This window comes from Octopus bimaculoides, chromosome 1 (assembly GCF_046866305.1).
Source record: "Octopus bimaculoides isolate indiv1 chromosome 1, ASM4686630v1, whole genome shotgun sequence".
NCBI classification, from domain to species: Eukaryota; Metazoa; Mollusca; class Cephalopoda; order Octopoda; family Octopodidae; genus Octopus; species Octopus bimaculoides.
Window position 1 is genome coordinate 169,999,060 of NC_142928.1, and position 19,795 is coordinate 170,018,854.

A 19,795-nucleotide genomic window follows, 5' to 3' on the forward strand; every position below is an offset into this window, starting at 1 on the left:
GCAAACAAAAACTAACTTCCTAGTTAACCTTCCTTTGATATTGCTCCTTCAATTGTTACCGTTGATGGTTTTTATTCCCATGCTGGCCACTTGATAAAATCAATATTTTAAATATCGATCTTATCCTTATTTATATAAATTAGATAGATAGATAGATAGATAGATAGATAGATAGACAGATAGACAGACAGACAGATAGACAGACAGACAAGCAGACAGATAGTTACAATAGACATTTGGATAGATAGACAGATAGATTAGATTAGATGGGCAAACAGACAGATGAATGATACTTAGATCTGAGAGAGAAAGATGATTATTTTCTTCCTTTCTCCTGATCTTAACCCCACTCCTTATTCATTTTACAAATTTCCCAACATTTTTATTGATTATCTCCTTGCTTTGGCTATTATCCTCTTTCTCTCTTTTTCTTCACTACTATTTATTTATTTAGCGTTTCTCTTTTCCACCACTTCTAATCTATTTATTCAGCACATAAATAAGCTGAATGAAAGATTTTTCCAAATTGAACACTTCTCCTCTTTTTCATACCACCAATACAATAGATTCCATCTTTGAACCTCTTTTTACTTACTGTTTGCTGGTACACAACACCATCATTTCTTCAGATGTTGCTCTTTCCTTATGACAATGTTAAAGCAAATGTTGACATCTGGTAGACCTGAGTATGACATTATACTGCATCCAATGGGTAGATCCCAGTTTGAGAGTTCTAAAGCTGCAGGGCACATGGAGTCACTCCTTAATTACCATTACTCGCAGGTCTGTTCTGATTTGGAATGGTAATACCTGTGAGGATCCCATCTTTTTTAAAAGGGTAGATTGAGCTTCTTAGCTACAGTGAAAGTAATCAATTTAGGAGAAGGAAAACTCCAAAGTTAATACCCTCTTCCAGCATGCCCTAAGCATGGAAGAATATGGCTGATTGAAGTATGTGCAATAATGTAGATTCATATTATGGGGGCAACTATCTCTTGTTAGTGTGCATTCTGCCATAGGTGGAGCTAGTGGAGATGACGATGAGTCTCAATGAAAGCAATACATTATCATAACAGATATGACATTATCATAACAAGTAATAATGTTATCATCACTGGCTACATTTGACAGTATGACATCATAACAAGCTATGACATCATCATAGAAAGATCTCACTTTCTGTCAGTCTGTCTCTCTCTCTATATATAAGCAGGACATTATCATAATAAGCTATTGCATTATCATAACATGCTATGATATATCCATAGTAAGCTAAACTTATCAGTATGAAATTATAGTAAATAGCTATGACATTATCATAGAAAGCTACACATGTCAGTATGGCATCATCATAACAAGCTATGACAATATTACAACAAGTAATGGCATTAGCATAACAAATCACATTATCATAGCAAGATATAACATAGTGATAACAAGTACACCTGATAACCGATTGCTTACCCTTATCATATGGTATGGCTTTAAACTGTGTATGACTTTAGGGCTCATTAGCAGGGCTCTGATTTGGGAGTTCCAGAGTTTTGAGGAATGTGGAACCATCTCTTAGCCACTTTTATTCACAGTTCTACTTTGATCCATAATATTAGCATTTGTCAGGGTCCCTTCTATGGGTCAGTAAGCAAATTAGAAAGATGGAATTTGTCAGAAGAAGGGGTTGGGAGTAACTCATCTAAGAAAAGACCGCTACCTTGCGGCCATACCTAGCCATGAGAAAGGCTTCAGGAATAAACTTCAGGGTAAAATCACAAGCCAGAGCCCTCGAGGTAGGTCAATGTCGTTTACTTCATTCTGGCAATTATTGCGATGATGCTGGTGCCAAACTATAATGGCTATGCTTCTCCTTTGGATTTGTCTTTGACATAGAGATGGTGAGAACACCCTGCATGAGCAACAACTTGTCCTGCGTACCATACTGCCTATGCTTGTATCCTATTAAAAACCCTGTACTGGAGAGACAGAACCATTCACACAGACAACACTGTTCTGGTAACTAAGACTTTCATCCATGGTCACTAATGACAGATGGAGACCCTAAGCAACAAGCAATGTCATTATAACAAGCTACACTCCATATCTATGGCATTCTCATAACATGGTATAGCATTAACATAACAAACTGCAATTGACTGTATGAGATTATTACAGAACATTACACCTGATATGATTTAATAGCAAACAAAGCACTGAAATTTTGTTTTAATATCTAAATACAGTCAACTTTACCTGTTCTTCAATACGTTTCTCAAGTTCCTTGGTCACCTGATTTACTTCATGTGGAGTTAAAGCTGAAATGCATTTTATCTTAGATGGATCCTGTGATATAAAACAGCAGTAACAACAACAATACAAGACTATAATGATTGATATTCAGTCAATTCAGAGTGCTGAGTTACAAATAAAGAATACAAAAAACACACAAAACAGTTCAACACATGCCACCATGGAAAACAGACTTTAAATTATGATAATGATAATGATGATGAAAAACAGTTTGTTCAACTATATTACATTACAGCATTTTAATTTCCACTTTCTACATCTTGTGTTCAAATCTTATTGAAACCAACAGTCTTTTTTTTAGTTAAGATGAAACAGAGAAGGGTCAAAATTTAAAGGATTGAAGCAGGAATATTCAGCAATCAGTTCATTATATCTGATATTGTGATTCACTAGAATATTACCCATGTGATTGAAAAAATCTGACCATTTGAAACTTCGGATGGAACTGACTCCAGCAATAATTTAATCTCTTAGTATGCTTCTTTCTGAGCCTAACCATCAGTATAAATTCAGCACACCTTAGCTATTTAGACAGAAAGCATTGAGAGACAGCAGAGACAAGATGGCAGATGAATGACTGAAGTAGACAACTGCTGACCCAAGTTGACAGCAGCTAAACAACGAATGGATGGCAACAGCAAGAGCAGCACCACCTAGCTACATTTTGATTGATGCTACAATCACACCAAGAACAATAATATTCAAACTTTCTCGGTGTTCTGTCATTCATAGTAATGACAGTAAAAAGAATATTTATCATAAATCTTAATGGATATCAAGACCCTCTTCTTTGTAACAGGGTCCTTGAGGCTGATGGGAGGATAGGAAGAGAGGCTGGTACCATGATGATTATTTTTTGATTTTTTAGTCAAGATAGAAGGCAGTGCCAATGATTCTTTACAGGGTACCCCAGGTGGAAGGAAGGTGACCTCAAATTAGAGAGCTGGTTCAAACATTTGCAACAGAGTGGATTTTACAAAAAGTACGCAATGGATAAAGTCTTACTATTCAAGTAAGCTATGAAGGGATTTGAATTCAGAACACAAAATGCTGGAACAAATCCACTAGGAAATAGTGTGAAGGTAATAAACATAGCCCTTCCTTTTGATACCCCCCCCCCCCCCCAAAAAAAAAAACAAGGGGGTAATGGGGAAGTATGGTCAATTGTATTGACCTTAGTATTATAGTGTATTGAATCCACAAGGTCAGAATTAAAGTCAACACCTGTCGGAATTAAACTCAGAAATTAACCAAATGTCGCGTGTCCATTTTCTCTATCAAGTCAGTCAGTTTGTTGTAATTATAGAAATATTTGATAGAAAAATTGAGAAGACTTCACCTGATCAGCATTTAATGTTATGGTAGATTTGCTGAATTTTTCAAGTTCAATATTAGATATTGCATTCTTCAGCCTCTGCAACATAATGAGAACAAGGTTGTTCAGTAAAAGAAATTCCATAGACCGTTATTTTTTAAAAAACAAAAAAACAAAAAAACAAAAAACAAAAAACACACACACACAAAAAAATAAATAAAAGCAAACAAACAAACAAACAAACAAAAGAAGCCTTTCTACATTAGGAACAAGACCTGAAATTTTGGTGGAGGGGGTTAGGTGATTAAAATTACCCTAACAACAACAACAGCAGCAGCAGCAGTGACGGCAGCAGCAGCAGCAGCAGTGACGGCAGCAGCAGCAGCAGCAGCAACAGCAGCAACAGCAGCAGCAGCAGCAGCAGCAGCAGCAACAACAACAACAACAACAACAACAATGTGACATAAACTTCTCTGTTATGTAGAGAGCTTGTTTATGAGGATTAGAGACAGCAAGAATCTTAAGAAAGGTGCTGGATACTTAAGGTTATGGGATGTGATTTGCTATCTGGCAGAATGAACTGGCATAATACCTAAGACACAGAGATAAAGACAAATAATAAATAAAGAATTCCTTAAAACACTTTGTAGAAAATTGCAACTGCCTAAGATCCTTATTGTCAGTGGAAGGAATACTGTTTGGTTAACTTTGAGGACTCAATGAGACTCCCTTTGCAAGGATAACAATGTAACTCTGTGAGAGTTTGGCTCCTCCAGGGCTAACTTAGTTCTCTTCAATTCAGAAAAAAGAAGGACTTCAGTAGTTAAGATCCAATGTGTATTGGTTCTCCTCATTACAGCCGCAGTTGCTTAAAGTTAGACTTTATGAAGAAACAAGAAATAATGGTTCAATTTGTACTGATATGATTGAGTTTTAAAACTAAGAATTAAAGGAAAAAGAAAATCACCAAATAATAATTATTTGACATGGTGCTGTTATTCTAATTGTAGTTGATGTTTAGTTCCAGGTTTAGTACTGAATGAACAGATCTAAAGCAAAGGTAAAAGTTACCTTTTTGAGTCATGATGTATATTTTCATGATTCTGCACCTGGATGGAATGCTGGTCTAGCACAGGATTACTCCTTTTTTACCAGCTGAGTAATTTCAGGCCTTGTTCCTGGACTGGAGTAATGTGAAATGAAGTGTCTTGTTCAAGAACACAATGCATCCAATACCCAATACCCACTCATTAATCCAATACTCAAACCACTAAACCACACACCTCCATAGCAGATCTATGATCAAAAACATATTAGCCATGATCTCCAGTTTTGATTTTCAGACATAGTTTACCAAGGACTGCACTGTCTAATATGTTCTACACTTTTTTTTTTTTTTTGAAACTGCACACAGGTTGTGGTTTGATAGATATTTTGCTGCTCTTTCTAGTAAGTTAAGTGATCACACTGAGGCTCTCTTGTTGACAGATTAGATTCCAGCTTGACTCACTAATGTGATATTCATATTTGGGGATAGGAATTTGTTTCAAAACTTTATGCAGTCTTTCTGTTATTTTCTGGCTTCAGTCATAAGAATGTGGCCATGCTGGTGCTACTCAACTTTCAAGAGTTCTTAGTCAGTTATATTTATCACAATATTTTTTCTGGTATTTTGACTTGAAAAGAAAAGATGACCTGTTGACATGTGGGTGGGAGCAGAGGAAAGGCTTTAATTTAGAATTTCAAATTGATAAACAGTGAGATATATTCATGCACTAAAACTGGTAGACAAAGGTAGGGAGTGAATTTAATTGAAATAATTTAGAAAGCTACAATATGAATATGTGTGTGTGTGTGTGTCAGAGAGTGAGAGAGAGAGAGAGAATATTAATATTGTGTTTTGTATGAAAAAAATTGCCAATGGTGATGTTTCTGAACATTTCCCTGTCAAAAAACGGTCCAGTGGCTCTGGAAATGAAAACTTGAAAAACAGGTAAGGATTAATGATAGGAAAGGCAGTTTGGGTGTAAAACAGTGCCTCAATAATATGTATTCATCTAAGCCAGGGGTTCTCAACCATTTTTTTAATCTATGGACCCCTTTCATTACTATCATATTCTGGTGGACTCCCATAGCCATTTGATCTTTAAAAACTAGTTTTATAGAAATGTCTTTTAAAATTCCTATTTTGTTTTTCACACATTAACTTGTGTAAGTTGAACCACGTAAAATGTTAGAGAAAGAAACCCAGCTGTTTCTTGTAATACATACCAAGACATACATCTAAAGTAAAACTTTTTCAGGGTCCCTTCAATGGGGCTTCAGGGGCCATGTTAACCCTGGTTGGGAACCACTGATCTAGATAAATATACATAAAATAAATGAACAATTATTTTCAAATTCACAACATAGCATACCCAACCAGTGTTAAGGCACAAACATACAATACTCACCTTATAATCTAAACTTTAATTAATATGTCATTCTTACCTTATTATCAACGTTCAATAAATTAACGTTCTCCTCCAAAATTTCAATTTTCAAATCCAATTTCCTTTCGGCCACTGTTAAACGGTTTAGAACATCAACATCTTCTGCTATCTGGTTTTAGAGAATGAACAACAAACAAGTATCAGTAGAGAAATGGGACTACATTGTTTTAAGTTATTCTGCATTGTTTTAAATCATACATCATAGGTCATATATAACTTTGAACAATACACCACCTTATGCTATATACTAATATAAACCATTTACTATCTCAAGCTATGCCTGAACATACAGATTATACACTTTGAAACTGTACACTACATTAAGCTTTACATTGCTACTAGAAATGCAATGCCGTTGGTCAGGCACTGTCTTAAGCCATGTACAAAGCGCACACTACTTTGGGTTTTGTACACATTGTTTTAAACTACATATTGTTAAAAATTATAAAATATCTTAAGTGTTATTACTTTCAGCCATATGCAGCACTAAGTATGATAGTTTAAAGTCCCTATATAAATGGCTTTAAATGATGGCAGAATTGTTATCATATTGGACAAAATGCTTAATGGTATTTCGTCTGCCTTTATGTTCTGACTTCAAATTTTACTGAGGTTGACTTTACTTTCATCATTCCAGGGTCGATAAAATAAGTACCAGTCGAACACTGGGGTCAATGTAACTGACTTACCCCCTCCCTGAAATTGCTGGCCTTGTACCAAAATTTGAAACCAATATATGATACAATGATATCAAATCAATGTAAAACCTGCTATCTTAAAGATAGCAGGTTTGCACTAGTGTGTGTGTGTGTATATATATATATATATATATATATATATATAGCTTACTGAGTGCCACAGACCAAGTCTGCAGATGGTGCAAAGTCCCTTCCAGACCTAGAGTAATGTGGTGGTGGAATAATACGGTAGTCAAAGCCACCAGAGCAAAGAAACAGGTCTGGAAAACCTGGAAGTGTGGGGGTAGCAGGGAACTGTACCAGATAGCCAAAAGGGAGGCTGGGAAACAGGTATATATAGCCAAAGGGGAAGTAGAAAAGAAGAAGTTTAACAATGTTTAGCGACATGAGGACCAAAGGACTGAAGTATTCTGGATTGCAAGACAGTGTGTGAGAGAAAATTGCGATGCTACAGAAGAGAAATGTGTCCACATGGATGATGGTGCACTTGATGATTTGGAAAAGAAAGAGGCTTGGAGAAGCCATTATGAAAGACTGCTGAACATGGAGAATGAATGGTAATATATATATAGTTAAAAAAAACAATAACAAAAAAACAAAAAAAACAACAAAGTGAGGACGTGATATGGATAGTATTATTGGACGCTCAGGAAAGGAAAGAGAGAGTGTATGACGTTTCGGGCATATATATATATATATATATATATACATACATACATACATATATATATATATATATATATATATATATATATATATATATACATACATACATATATATATATCTGTGTGTGTGTGTGTGTGCATGTATATATATATATATATATATATAGGTATTTCGTGTTGCAAGACAGTGTAGGAGAGAAAATAGTGATCGCATGGATGATGGTATGCTTGCACTAAATGAGGATGCAAAGAAAGAGGTCTGGAGATGCCACTACGATAGATTGCTTAATAAAGAGAATGAATGGGAGGAAGAGAGCCTGCCGTATGTCGACCCAATAGAGGGACCAGCTATCAGAGTTGATAGTACCAGTGTAGATAAAGCAATTAAGAGTATGAAGACCGGGAAAGCCCCCGGCCCATCAGGAATCACTGCAGAGATGCTCAAAATATCTGGCAGTGTTGGCTATAACCTAGTCACCCGTATTACGAACCAGGTGATACACGAAGGAGTCATACCCAATGACTGGTGTAGCAGCACCATAGTCAACTGCTACAAAGGTAAAGGTGACGCTTTAGATACAAATAATTACAGAGGCATCAAGCTGTTAGATCAGGTTATGAAAGTTACAGAGAGGGTCATAGCCCAACTAATTAGGGAGCGAATCAATTTAGATGAGATACAGTTTGGGTTCGTGCCAGGTAAAAGCACTACTGATGCCTTATTTCTAGTAAGACAGCTGCAGGAGAAATACCTAGCCAAGGATAAACCTCTGTACCTGGCTTTCGTTGACATGGAGAAAGCCTTTGACAGGGTCCCCCGATCCCTTATCTGGTGGTCAATGAGGAAACTTGGGATAGAAGAATGGTTAGTGAGAGCTGTGCGAGCCATGTACAGAGATGCTGCCAGTAAGGTGAGGGTTGGAAATGAGTACAGCAATGAATTCCGGGTAGAGGTAGGGGTCCACCAAGGTTCCGTCCTCAGCCCCCTCTTATTTATCATAGTCCTCCAGGCAATCACAGAGGAGTTCAAGACAGGTTGCCCCTGGGAGTTCCTCTATGCTGATGACCTTGCCCTAATTGCGGAGTCACTATCAGAACTAGAGGAGAAGTTTCAGGTGTGGAAGCAAGGTCTAGAATTGAAGGGCCTTAGAGTCAACCTAGCTAAAACCAAAATCCTAATAAGTAGGAAGGTAGATAAAACACAAACCCCTTCAGGTAGATGGCCTTGCTCAGTATGTAGAAAAGGAGTAGGTAGTAACTCTATAAGAGCTATGGACACATAAGAGGTGCAGCAACATCAAAGGCAGGTTAACTAGGAAGTTAGTTTTTGTTTGTGGCAGATGTTCAGGTGCAATAAAGACTGTAAACAAACAGGAAACAACTTCTATCTCATTCTAGGGTGAAAAACTAGAGGTAGTCGATAGCTTCCGCTATCTGGGCGAACAAGTTAGTAGTGGGGGTGGGTGCGCTGAAAGTGTAGCTGCTAGAATAAGAATAGCCTGGGCAAAGTTTAGAGAGCTCTTACCCCTGCTGGCGACAAAGGGACTGTCACTCAGAGTAAAAGGCAGACTGTATGACGCATGTGTACGAACAGCCATGCTACATGGCAGTGAAACATGGGCTGTAACTGCTGAGGACATACGTAAGCTCGCAAGGAATGAAGCCAGTATGCTCCGTTGGATGTGTAATGTCAATGTGAATACCCGTCAGAGTGTAAGTATCTTGAGAGAAAAGCTGAACATTAGAAGCATCAGTTGTGGTGTGCAAGAGAGACGATTGCGCTGGTATGGACATGTGGTGAGAATGGATGAGGATAGCTGCGTGAAAAAGTGCCACACCCTAACAGTTGAGGGAGCCCGTGGAAGAGGTAGGCCCAGGAAGACCTGGGCTGAGGTGGTGAGGCAAGACCTTCGTACATTGGGCCTCACCGAGGTGATGACTACTGACCGAGACCTTTGGAAATGTGCTGTGCGTGAGAAGACCCGGCAAGCCAAGTAAGATCGTTGCCAGTGCCCCTGGACTGGCTCTTGTGCGGGTGGCACATAAGATGCACCATTTTGAGCGTGGCCGTTGCCAGTACCGCCTGACTGGCTTCCGTAGGATTTTCGAGCGAGATCGTTGCCAGTGCCCCTGGACTGGCTTGTGTGGGTGGCACATAAAAGACACCATTTCGAGCGTGGCCGTTGCCAGTATCGCCTGACTGGCCTTCGTGCAGGTGACACGTAAAAGCACCTACTACACTCTCTGAGTGGTTGGCATTAGGAAGGGCATCCAGCTGTAGAAACTCTGCCAAATTTAGATTGGAGCCTGGTGTTGCCATCCGGTTTCATCAGTCCTCAGTCAAGTCGTCCAACCCATGCTAGCATGGAAAGCGAACGTTAAATGATGATGATGATGATGATGAATATTATTCTGTATAAGCACATGTTACTGAGATGCAACCGGATAAATTCAAATCTCTTTCATGGATATATAATTATGAACAGAAGTCATTGTACTGTGGTGGCTACATCGTGGTATGTTGATTCTTGTTTATTTTTATGTATCTCGACCATACATGTACTGATGAACAAAAGAATGCAGGTTACTTCACAGTTTTTCTGTATTTGATTGAGAAACCAGTGGTTTACCGTTAAGTTAAATGTTTTTAAGAGATAAATTTTGAAAGCTGCATTCCCTCGCTTTCAGTAAATATGTTGCTTATTTTTTGGTAGTTTTTGACTTATTTAGTCCCTCGAAGCGTGAGGCATTACTACACAGTTAATGCCCTTTATATAAATTATTTATATATATTTATGAAAAAATGATGAATTTTTTTCATTACGAAATTTTTTTCATTATGAGGTTTTTTTCACACTGACAACTTGATAAATTCTTAAAAAGAATTTATCCTATATTATATTATATATATATATATATATATATATATATATATATAGACATTCATACATGCATGTATGTGTGTGTGTGTGTGTTACCAAGTTCAATACAGCCCTGTAGCTTATCAGACCCTGTTATCAAACCATCCAACCCATGTCACCATGCAGAACAGATATTAAATGATGATGATGATAATGACGAAATATTATAACAAACTGATTCATACAAACCATTTCCTGGAGATGCTTTATTTCTTTCCACAACTGTTGTACATTTTGTTCTAAAAACCCTTTTGCTGTTTCCAATGATTTAATGTTGATCGAGAGATTTTTTATATTTTCGTGAAGGGTTTCAATTTGTTCCGTCAGATTATAGATATTTTGGGATGCTGACATTGATGTTCGTCTGAGAAATCTTTCCATATGTTTGTTCAATTCATCCAACTGGTCCTCAGTTGTTATTATTTCTTTTGAAGAGGTTTGTGCATAAGGTGAAGTGGATGGTGTCAGATATGAAACCTGTGAAGGCCTTCTTTTCTTAAACAGATATGATTTAATATCTGACAATTCGTTTTCGAGTTGGAACAAGCGATGAGTAAGCTTCTGTTCTTGTGAGTTTTGTCGTTGTAAATCAATGCTAAGAACAGACTTGGATGTTGATCCTAGGTCAAACTGTACCAATGAACCTCCTTGCTCACCTTTCTGCTGAAAATAACCACAAAATAAGTAAATGATTAATTAAAGAGAAACAAAGGAACATAAACAAAACTATATAGAATTATATTGGAAATTTTACTTGTAAAACTACCTTTCTTTCCTTTCCTGAGCATCTGCTAATACTTTGTATGTACCACATCCTCATGTTGTTGTTTTTTGCTTCTTGTATTTCTTCTTTGTTCATTTTTTTGCGGGGGGGGGGGGATTAACTATATATATATATATATATAAAGTGATGGTTTGTTGCCAGCTTAGTGTGGCAGTCCCAGGAAAGGGAAGAATGCTTCTGCTATTTAGCCCCAAGAAACACTGTTTCTAGTTGGCTACATGCCTATAATAGAAAGGATTGTGCCAGTGGCATGTGAAAAAACATTCAAGTGAGGTGGTTGCCAGTGCTGCTGGACTGGCTCCTGTGCAGGTGGCATGTAAAAAACACTACATGAGCATGGCCGTTGCCAGTACTGTCTGACTGGCCCTCATGCCAGTGGCACGTAAAAGCACCCACTACACTCTCAGAGTGGTTGGCGTTAGGAAGGGCATCCAGCTGTAGAAACTCTGCCAGATCAGATTGGAGCCTGGTGCAGCCATCTGGTTCGCCAGTCCTCAGTCAAATCGTCCAGCCCATGCTAGCATGGAAAGCAAATGTTAAACGATGATGATGATTATAAAGGCAGTGAGCTGGCAGAGCCGTTAGCATGCCAGGCGAACTGCTTAGCAATATTTCATGTCTTCACATTCTGTCTGAGTTCAAATTCCACCAAGGTCAACTTTGCCTTTCATCCTCTCGGGGTTGATAAATTAAGTACCAGTTGAGGACTGGGGTCGATGTAACCAACTTACCCCTTCCCCTAAATTTCAGGCCTTGTGTCTATAATAGAAAGGATTATTATTGTTAGTAGTTGTAGTGGTGGCAGCAACAGTAGCAGCAGCAGTCATAGTATATTTTGTCTCCCATAAATAGTCACAGCCATTCAAGACTGCAATTTTGTTAGTCTAGCAATAGTTTACATGTAAATACAACAGATATCTTCCTTAAATATTAGAGTTCATACAGAGAAGTCCTTTTAAAAGATAATACTAAATTGGTACTTATTAAAAAAAAGTTAATGAGCATGTGGAAAAATTTTACCTTCTGTTTTTCTAATTCCATAACTTCAAGTTGCTTCATAAAAACTGTAATATTAAAAGTAGAAATTGAAGCCATTTATAAAATAATATTCAAAAAGTGATGCATCAAGTATTTATAGATTAATCAAAGAAGGAAAAGTGTACATGGCCAAACAAACCAATAGAAATAATAGCTGAATTGCCTTCAAATCATGTTCTACTGATTTAAGGAAGGAAGATCACACAGGATATAATGTAGTCCTAGATACCAATATGTCTGATAACAAAAGGAGTTTGTCACGGATGGAATGTCTTTACTCATAAGTCTGCTTGATCAGGGTTAACATGGGGTTAAAAAAAAGAAACAGCTACAGCAGCAGATCTCTTATCTGGCTCCCAAAAATTTGAAATTTCCAGAAATATTGTGCAATATCATGCAGTATATTGAAACCTGCATTGAGTAAATAGACTCTGTTTTTGAAGTTGGTTAATTTGCATATGGTGTGTTAAAAATAGTTTTGTTCTTTACTTTTTTATGTGGATCAGTAAAGATTAACCCTTTTTATACCAACCTGGCTGAAACCGTCCCTGGCTCTGTAGTACAAATGTCTTACTTCCAAAAGTTCTGAATTAAAATCTTCCACCTAACTTTAGTCACAATTTATGTTCCTAACACTAGCTTAATGATAACTAAGTTATTTTACTAAATTCCTTATTATATTTAAAATTTATTGAAAGAAACACAGCATCTCAACAGAGATATGGTAACAAAAGGGTTAAACATATTCTGCCTAAGTATTAATTTATACCTCTATCTGTTACATAAAATCATGTTCTTTACTTTTCTTCATTTAATTTTCATCTGTAAACATTATTCTGTATACATTGTACAGAATGATATATTCAGAAAATTTTAATCAGATTAATAAACGTTGAACATGCCCTCTTTTTGAAATGTATTAATCTGAATCTGTTAAATACAGTTTAGTTCTTTGTTTTTCATAGTTGATTTTATATTTTAAGTATATATTTAGATTGACTCCAGAAAACTGGAAAATCCAGAAATCTGGGACACTTCCAATCCAAAACTTGCCAGATAATTGCTCTGGAACAGTAATAAACCAACAATGGAAACTCTAGAAAGAGTAGCCTGATTTATGTTTAAGGAAAAAAAACTAGATGATTAAAGTTAAAATATCTTCCTGATCAGGACTGCTCTGGTGCTAAACAATAGGAACAATTTAAGGATGTCTTTTTCTGGCTTACTTAGAAGAAGATTGTACCCGTGACTATTGCAGGGTCTCTGAACCAAGTAAATGAAAGGGGGAAAACAATCTATAGGCATGGCTATGTGTTTAAGACGTTTGCTCCTCAACCACATGGCATTGAGTTCAGTTCCACTGTGTGGTAACTTGGGCAAGTGTTTTTACTATAGTATCAGGGCAACCAAAGCCTTGTGAATAGATTTGGTAGACAGAAACTAAAAGAAGCACATCTGAATAACCTCTACCAAATATTTTAAGCATGTCAACAGCGACCTGATGGACCACAGGATTTCCCTGTCTTCATATCTTTAATTGCCTTATATATCATACTGCTGTCAACTAAGGAAGCTTGTCCCTCTGTTGGGTTTACATGGGGGAGACTCCCATTCTCCTATTCATTCTCCACATTTAACAGCCTTTCATAGTAGCTCTTCAATGCCTCTTATTTATCAGAATCATTTAGGGTTAGCATACCATTATCCATCCACACACACTTCTCTCCCACATCTCAATTCTCTCTGACATATTGTCAAGCAATTTCTGATCTTCAAGCTGTAAGACACTAGCAAACCTCTTCCTTTCTGCTTAGCTAGGTAAACCTGACCCCTAGCTTCTCTTTTAGCTGCCTGATATGGTTCTTTGCTACCTCCACTTTTCCACTCTTACCATATATATCTCTTCTGTTTTATGGCTCTGTTGACCTAACCATTCCACCACTGTATCGCTCTTGGTCTAGCAGAAGGTTTGCTCCAACCACAGATATGGTCTGTCACTCTCAGTAGATTATCCCATAAGAACTTCCAGTTGTCCTCTATGTCATATGTCTCTATATCTTCTTCCTCATCAAATGCTTCATTTAAAACATCTCTAAATCTCTGCCCATTTCAAGGACCCTTGAGCTTCCATAATCTTTTCCAAATTGGTTGTGTCTCTGGGTCCTTCCAGCCCTAAGTTTGAAATCACTAACCACCAACCTATGTTGAGTTGTACATTCTTCACCTGGGAAGGACTTTCTGGTAGGAATGTAGTCAATCTGGCGAGTGAGCCCACCAGATTGATAAGTGATTAAATGGCAGGCTGATATCCTTAAGTTGGTATTGCAAACCATTAGAGTGCTTTCCAATATGATTATAGAAGTCCCCAGCCATGATGATAATGTCTGTCTTTTGTTGTCAAGGTAGTCCACAGAAGAGATTCATAGAAACAGTTCTTCTGAATATCCGCCAGTCTGATATGGGTAGCATACGCAAAGATAAATGATACAGTAACATTTAACAAGACTGCAGAAGGATTTTGATTTCTATATCCAGGTGGGTCATAGTGATATGGTCAAGAAGTTATGAATAATATTGAACTACTATCATGGTAAGTGTTGTATCAGAGCAGACACATAGACTGTACACATTCTTTCACCTATTCTTTTAGAATAGATCTTGGATCATCTCTGAATGAAACCAAACGAAGACTAATAATTGACCCAATGGTGAAGAAATATTTTTTACACTTACATTAAGTATATAGTTGGTGATAGTTATGGCGATTGCGGTTGTGGTGCAGAGAAGACAATGTTACCATTACTGCTATTACTGCTGATGTGCTAATATTTATTTAACCCTTTTGTTACCATATTTCTGTTGAGATGTTCTGTGTTTCTTTCAATTAATTTTAAATATAACAAAGAATTTAGTAAATTAACTTAGTTATCATTAAGCTAGTGCCAGGAACATAAATTGTGACTAAGGTTTGGTGGAAGATTTTAATTCAGAACTTTTGAAAACATAACATTTGTACTACAGAGCCAGAAGCAGTTTCAGCCAGGTTGGTATCAAAAGAGTTAATGAATAAATGTCACATCCTCACCTTCCAAGATTGCAATGTCATCTTCTGCTTTTTCCAGCCTATGCTATAAAGAAATAATACAAGTGGAAAATTATAATTATTACTATTATTATTACTATTGAGTGAGAGAGAGCAGTCCATGCCATTAAAGTGATGCTGGGGTACAAATATATGAAGCCCAATATACCAGTCTGATAAGAGCACACCAGGCACATACATCACAACCACATGTGCACAACATGGCAACTGTATATCCAGATAAACAGTGCACAACCTTGCAGATGGGGGTCCAGTTAGAATTTTCTTCAGGTCAAGTAGCCCATCCCACTCAAAAGGTCCCTGAATAAAGGTTGTTTAAGGATCGTCTGAGCTTTTCATGTACTGATGAATTAGTACCAGTCATGCACTGATAAATTAGTACCAGTCATGCACTGATAAATTAGTACCAGTCATGCACTGATAAATTAGTACCAGTCATGCATTAGGGTCAATTCAATTCATTCTGTCATGTGATTAGGCACAAGCATTGTTGTATGGTTAAGAAGTTCATTTCCTAAGCATGTGGTTTGGGGTTCAGTCCCACTGCATGGCACTTCAGACAAAGAAACATATTGTGTGTGTGTGTGTGACCGCGCACGTGTGCCCTTGAGTTAGTATAACCCTTGTTTTCATGTGTTGTAAATAATATAGTGTCAAATGATGTTATTTACATGTAGTCCATGCCAAAAGCATGACTGGGCTTCTTGGCATGTCTGAACATGTTTCACAAACTTTGTTAAGAAAAGGCTCCTTCATCATTCATATGGTACCGTTTGTTTCCAATTCTTCACATAATAAGCATGTCTGAGCTGTTTGTTGTTTGACAAACTGGGATTTGACATCAGAAAGGGTATGTAGTTATAGAAATCTGTCCCAAAGTATTGCCTGACAGATGCAAGCATGAAAAAGTAAATATTAAAGTGATGATGATGAGAAGGATGAACCATCTTTCAATTTATCTTTTACTTGTTTCACTCACTGGACTTCAGCCATGATGGGGCACCACTTTGAACAGTTTAATGAAACAAATCAAACCCAGTACTTGTTTTTTTAAGTCTGGTACTTATTCAAAGAGTCTCTAAGTTATGTGGATGTAAACAAGCCAAGACAGACATACAAACATACATACATATGTATGCATGTGTGTGTAGATATATATATATATATATATATATCATCATCATCATCGTTTAACGTCCGCTTTCCATGCTAGCATGGGTTAGACGATTTGACTGAGGACTGGTGAAACTGGATGGCAACACCAGGCTCCAGTCTGATTTGGCAGAGTTTCTACAGCTGGATGCCCTTCCTAACGCCAACCACTCAGAGAGTGTAGTGGGTGCTTTTACGTGTCACCCGCACGAAAATGGCCACGCTCGAAATGGTGTCTTTTATGTGCCACCCGCACAAGCACAAGCCACAGTATAACCCGACGTTGTCTGGGTGTGACTTATTACGCCATCTACGATAAAAAAGAAAGACTTACAACGAAAAAACACTTATGATGTAAATATGTTCGTAATTCAAAAGACGATGAAATTAAAAGGGTAAGTTTGAAGGCTGTTTTGCGTAACATTATTAATCGTACGTAAATTTCATCCATCTAATTGACTATACAAATGATATGTGCAAAACAACTTTTTGCACTGCCCTGATTATACATAGCAGGGTAATGCCTTTTTGAAGGAGCTAGGACGGCAATTTCTGATGAAGCAATTGCTGGCGATCTCTTGCTACACATTTTTGCCAGAATTCTAACACATTGGGCAGAAGATGTTGATGCACCATTTTGCATTATGTTCAAAGTAGCTTCTGGAATGTGGTGAATTGCTGCAGTCTGTTGCTGTCTTTTTAAACCGGTTGCTTTCTTTCCCCAGCAAGCTCTCTTCTTTGGAGGCATAATCTATGTATATATTAAACAGAACAACAAAAGTTATAATAGATGGCAGGGCCGGTAGTTTTCACATTCCGGTAATTTTGCGGATTAACATCCGCACAAATACTTAACCCTAACACTAACCCTAAACCATAACCCTAAACCCTAACCCTAAAACCCTAACCCTGACCCTGACCCTAAAACTGTAACCGTAACACTAACCCTAACCGGGTAATCTTCAAGTTTAGGGAGTTAAAAAAAGAAAACAAAATATATTCAAGGGAAATAACTGAACGACTTACCAGTATTGTCCGTACTACTCTGAAATGTGTTTTCTTTTAGCTGTTTATAAATAAATCACACACGTGTTTTTTTTTTTTTTTTTACACACAGGTTTTTTTTCTAAAACAGTATGCGACAGAAGGAGAGAACTTTGTCGATGGAAATGATAATGAAATTCAACAGATATTAGATATTTATTCAAGGGTCAGCATGCAGTTGTAGAAATTAACCTACTCAACATTATAAACGTCAGAAATGGCAGCCAAAAAATAAACGAATGTTTTTTTCTTTTGGGGTTGAATTCCACCATAGAAATTCATGTAGATAAGATGAAAATAAGGTAATCTTCAAGTTTAGGGAGGTAAACAAAAAAGTAAATAAAAATATTCCGGTCTTCCACAAGGCATTTTCGATCTCTCAGTTAACTTCAATCAAATCACGTGTGTGATTTATTTATAAACAGAGTAGTACGGATAATACTGGTAAGACAGTAAGACGTTCAGTTACTTCACTTGATTTTTATTTACTTTTTTTTTATCCCTAAACTTGAAGACTACCCCCTAACCGTAACCCTAACACCCTACTGAAAATCGTGCGGGTGTTAATCTGAAAAATTACCCATATTTGTAATGAAGTTCAGTGATTTTGCAATGTGTTGTCCTGTCGGTCAAACTAAAGCGTGAATGTTCTGAGACGCCTTACGGGAGTCAAGAAACAAAAGGAAAATAGTGTAATAGATGCTTTTAAAAAAGAAAAAAGGATTTTATCCCTTATATGTATACTGTTCAGTATCTATGCGTTGAATAAAATCTATCTTTCTACTTGTACTACCATACTTTTCAGCGCTTCGAAAAACAAACTTGTTTGTTTACATACAGCGTAACTAAAAGCAAAGTTTAATCTATGACTTTGTATGCATAAGAGAAAGTAGGCGTTATCGTTCGTAAACGTTCATAAGAGAAAGTAGGAGTTGAAAGGATTTGTAAAGGTCGTAGAAAGAGGAAATTTAGGTTTTATTAGAGGGGGGAAATGTTATTTTGCACAGTTTAATGGATTTTATTGGTAACTGTGATTGATTTTGACGGAAAAAATGACGCAGTTACCTAGGTTATGGTATTTAGAATATTAATTCCGATTGTTTCATTCAAGAAATTTGGAATTGTGTAAATGTATGAATTGGATACACATACACACACACTCACAAACTCAGCTATATATATATATATATATATATATATATATATATATATATATATATATATATATATATATATATATATATATACATATATATATATATATATATATATACATATATATATATATATATATATATATGAGATCAGTGACTGTGTGTCACTTTAAAACTATATACCTCAAGCAAGGCCTAGTGCTGCCATCTCAAGCCAACATTATCCTGTGTTGATGAAGAGAAATAAGCCAGAAACTATTGGTCTGCAGGTACTGCTTAAGGCCGAGTGGGGACATCAGCTCCCTTGTTCGAGGTATAAGGATGCAGTTGTGCATTGATAACCAGCTGGAAAAGGTGTTTTCCTGGGTCTAAAAAAAAGGTAGTAACACTGTCCTAATCAGGACTATCACTTTACGTCGGCAAATAGAATTTACTATATATATATATATATATATATATATATATATCAAAAGTTAGACAGAGAAGGGAAAAATAGACGAAAACTGGGTGGCGCAAATATAATGGACAGAAAAGGGAGACAAAAACATGATACAAGGAACATTTGCAGCTGATTTTTTCATCAGTTGGTTTCCGAGACATCTTAGTGGTTTCATGCTATCTAAAACCAAGACCACTGTTATCAACGTGAATGCTAGAACATAGAGTGACAGGAAAAGGCTGACGAATGTGTGCGAAGACAGGACAAAATAACATTGCGTGTACAATAAGAAATAATGACAAGAAATAATACGTATACAATAGAAAATGCCTTACGGCTGAACAATAAGTGAAAGGAATAATTATATGTATACAGTACTAAAACAGTACAATACAATACAGACAGAAAAAGCCTTTTGGGCTATCAAGACAAATGTAGTGAGGTAGAGCAAAGAAATGGAGAAAGTCGTTGACAGATGGAACACAATTGTGTCTGGTTTGGCCAGTAGCAGGCTGAAGAAAAATAACACACTTTGACTGTCAAGTGGTAAGACAGGGGAAGAGTGGCGGAGGGACTAATAAATGAGAGGGGGAAAAAGAGGCAGAAGTGTAAGAAAGAGGGAGGAGAGAGAGAGAGAGAGAGAGAGAGAGAGAGAGATAGAAAGAGGACAGGGTCCAAGGGAGGC

General features: G+C 37.0%; 1 protein-coding gene across 4 annotated transcripts in view; it reads right to left on the minus strand.

Moving 5' to 3' along the window:
- The window catches only part of LOC106883256 (uncharacterized), a 57,141-nt gene that overhangs the window by 26,114 nt on the left and 11,232 nt on the right, over positions 1–19,795 (minus strand). For 3 of the 4 annotated variants that reach the window (XM_089362697.1, XM_089362689.1, XM_089362676.1), the window contains exons 5-10: positions 15,304–15,346; positions 12,201–12,244; positions 10,586–11,059; positions 6,110–6,220; positions 3,644–3,718; positions 2,248–2,337 (exon numbers count right to left, since the gene is read on the minus strand). In XM_089362697.1, coding sequence (XP_089218823.1) covers positions 2,248–2,337; positions 3,644–3,718; positions 6,110–6,220; positions 10,586–11,059; positions 12,201–12,244; positions 15,304–15,346 — 837 coding nt within the window. The remainder of the gene's footprint in view (positions 1–2,247; positions 2,338–3,643; positions 3,719–6,109; positions 6,221–10,585; positions 11,060–12,200; positions 12,245–15,303; positions 15,347–19,795) is intronic. The other variant, XM_089362683.1, reaches the window with a different exon arrangement.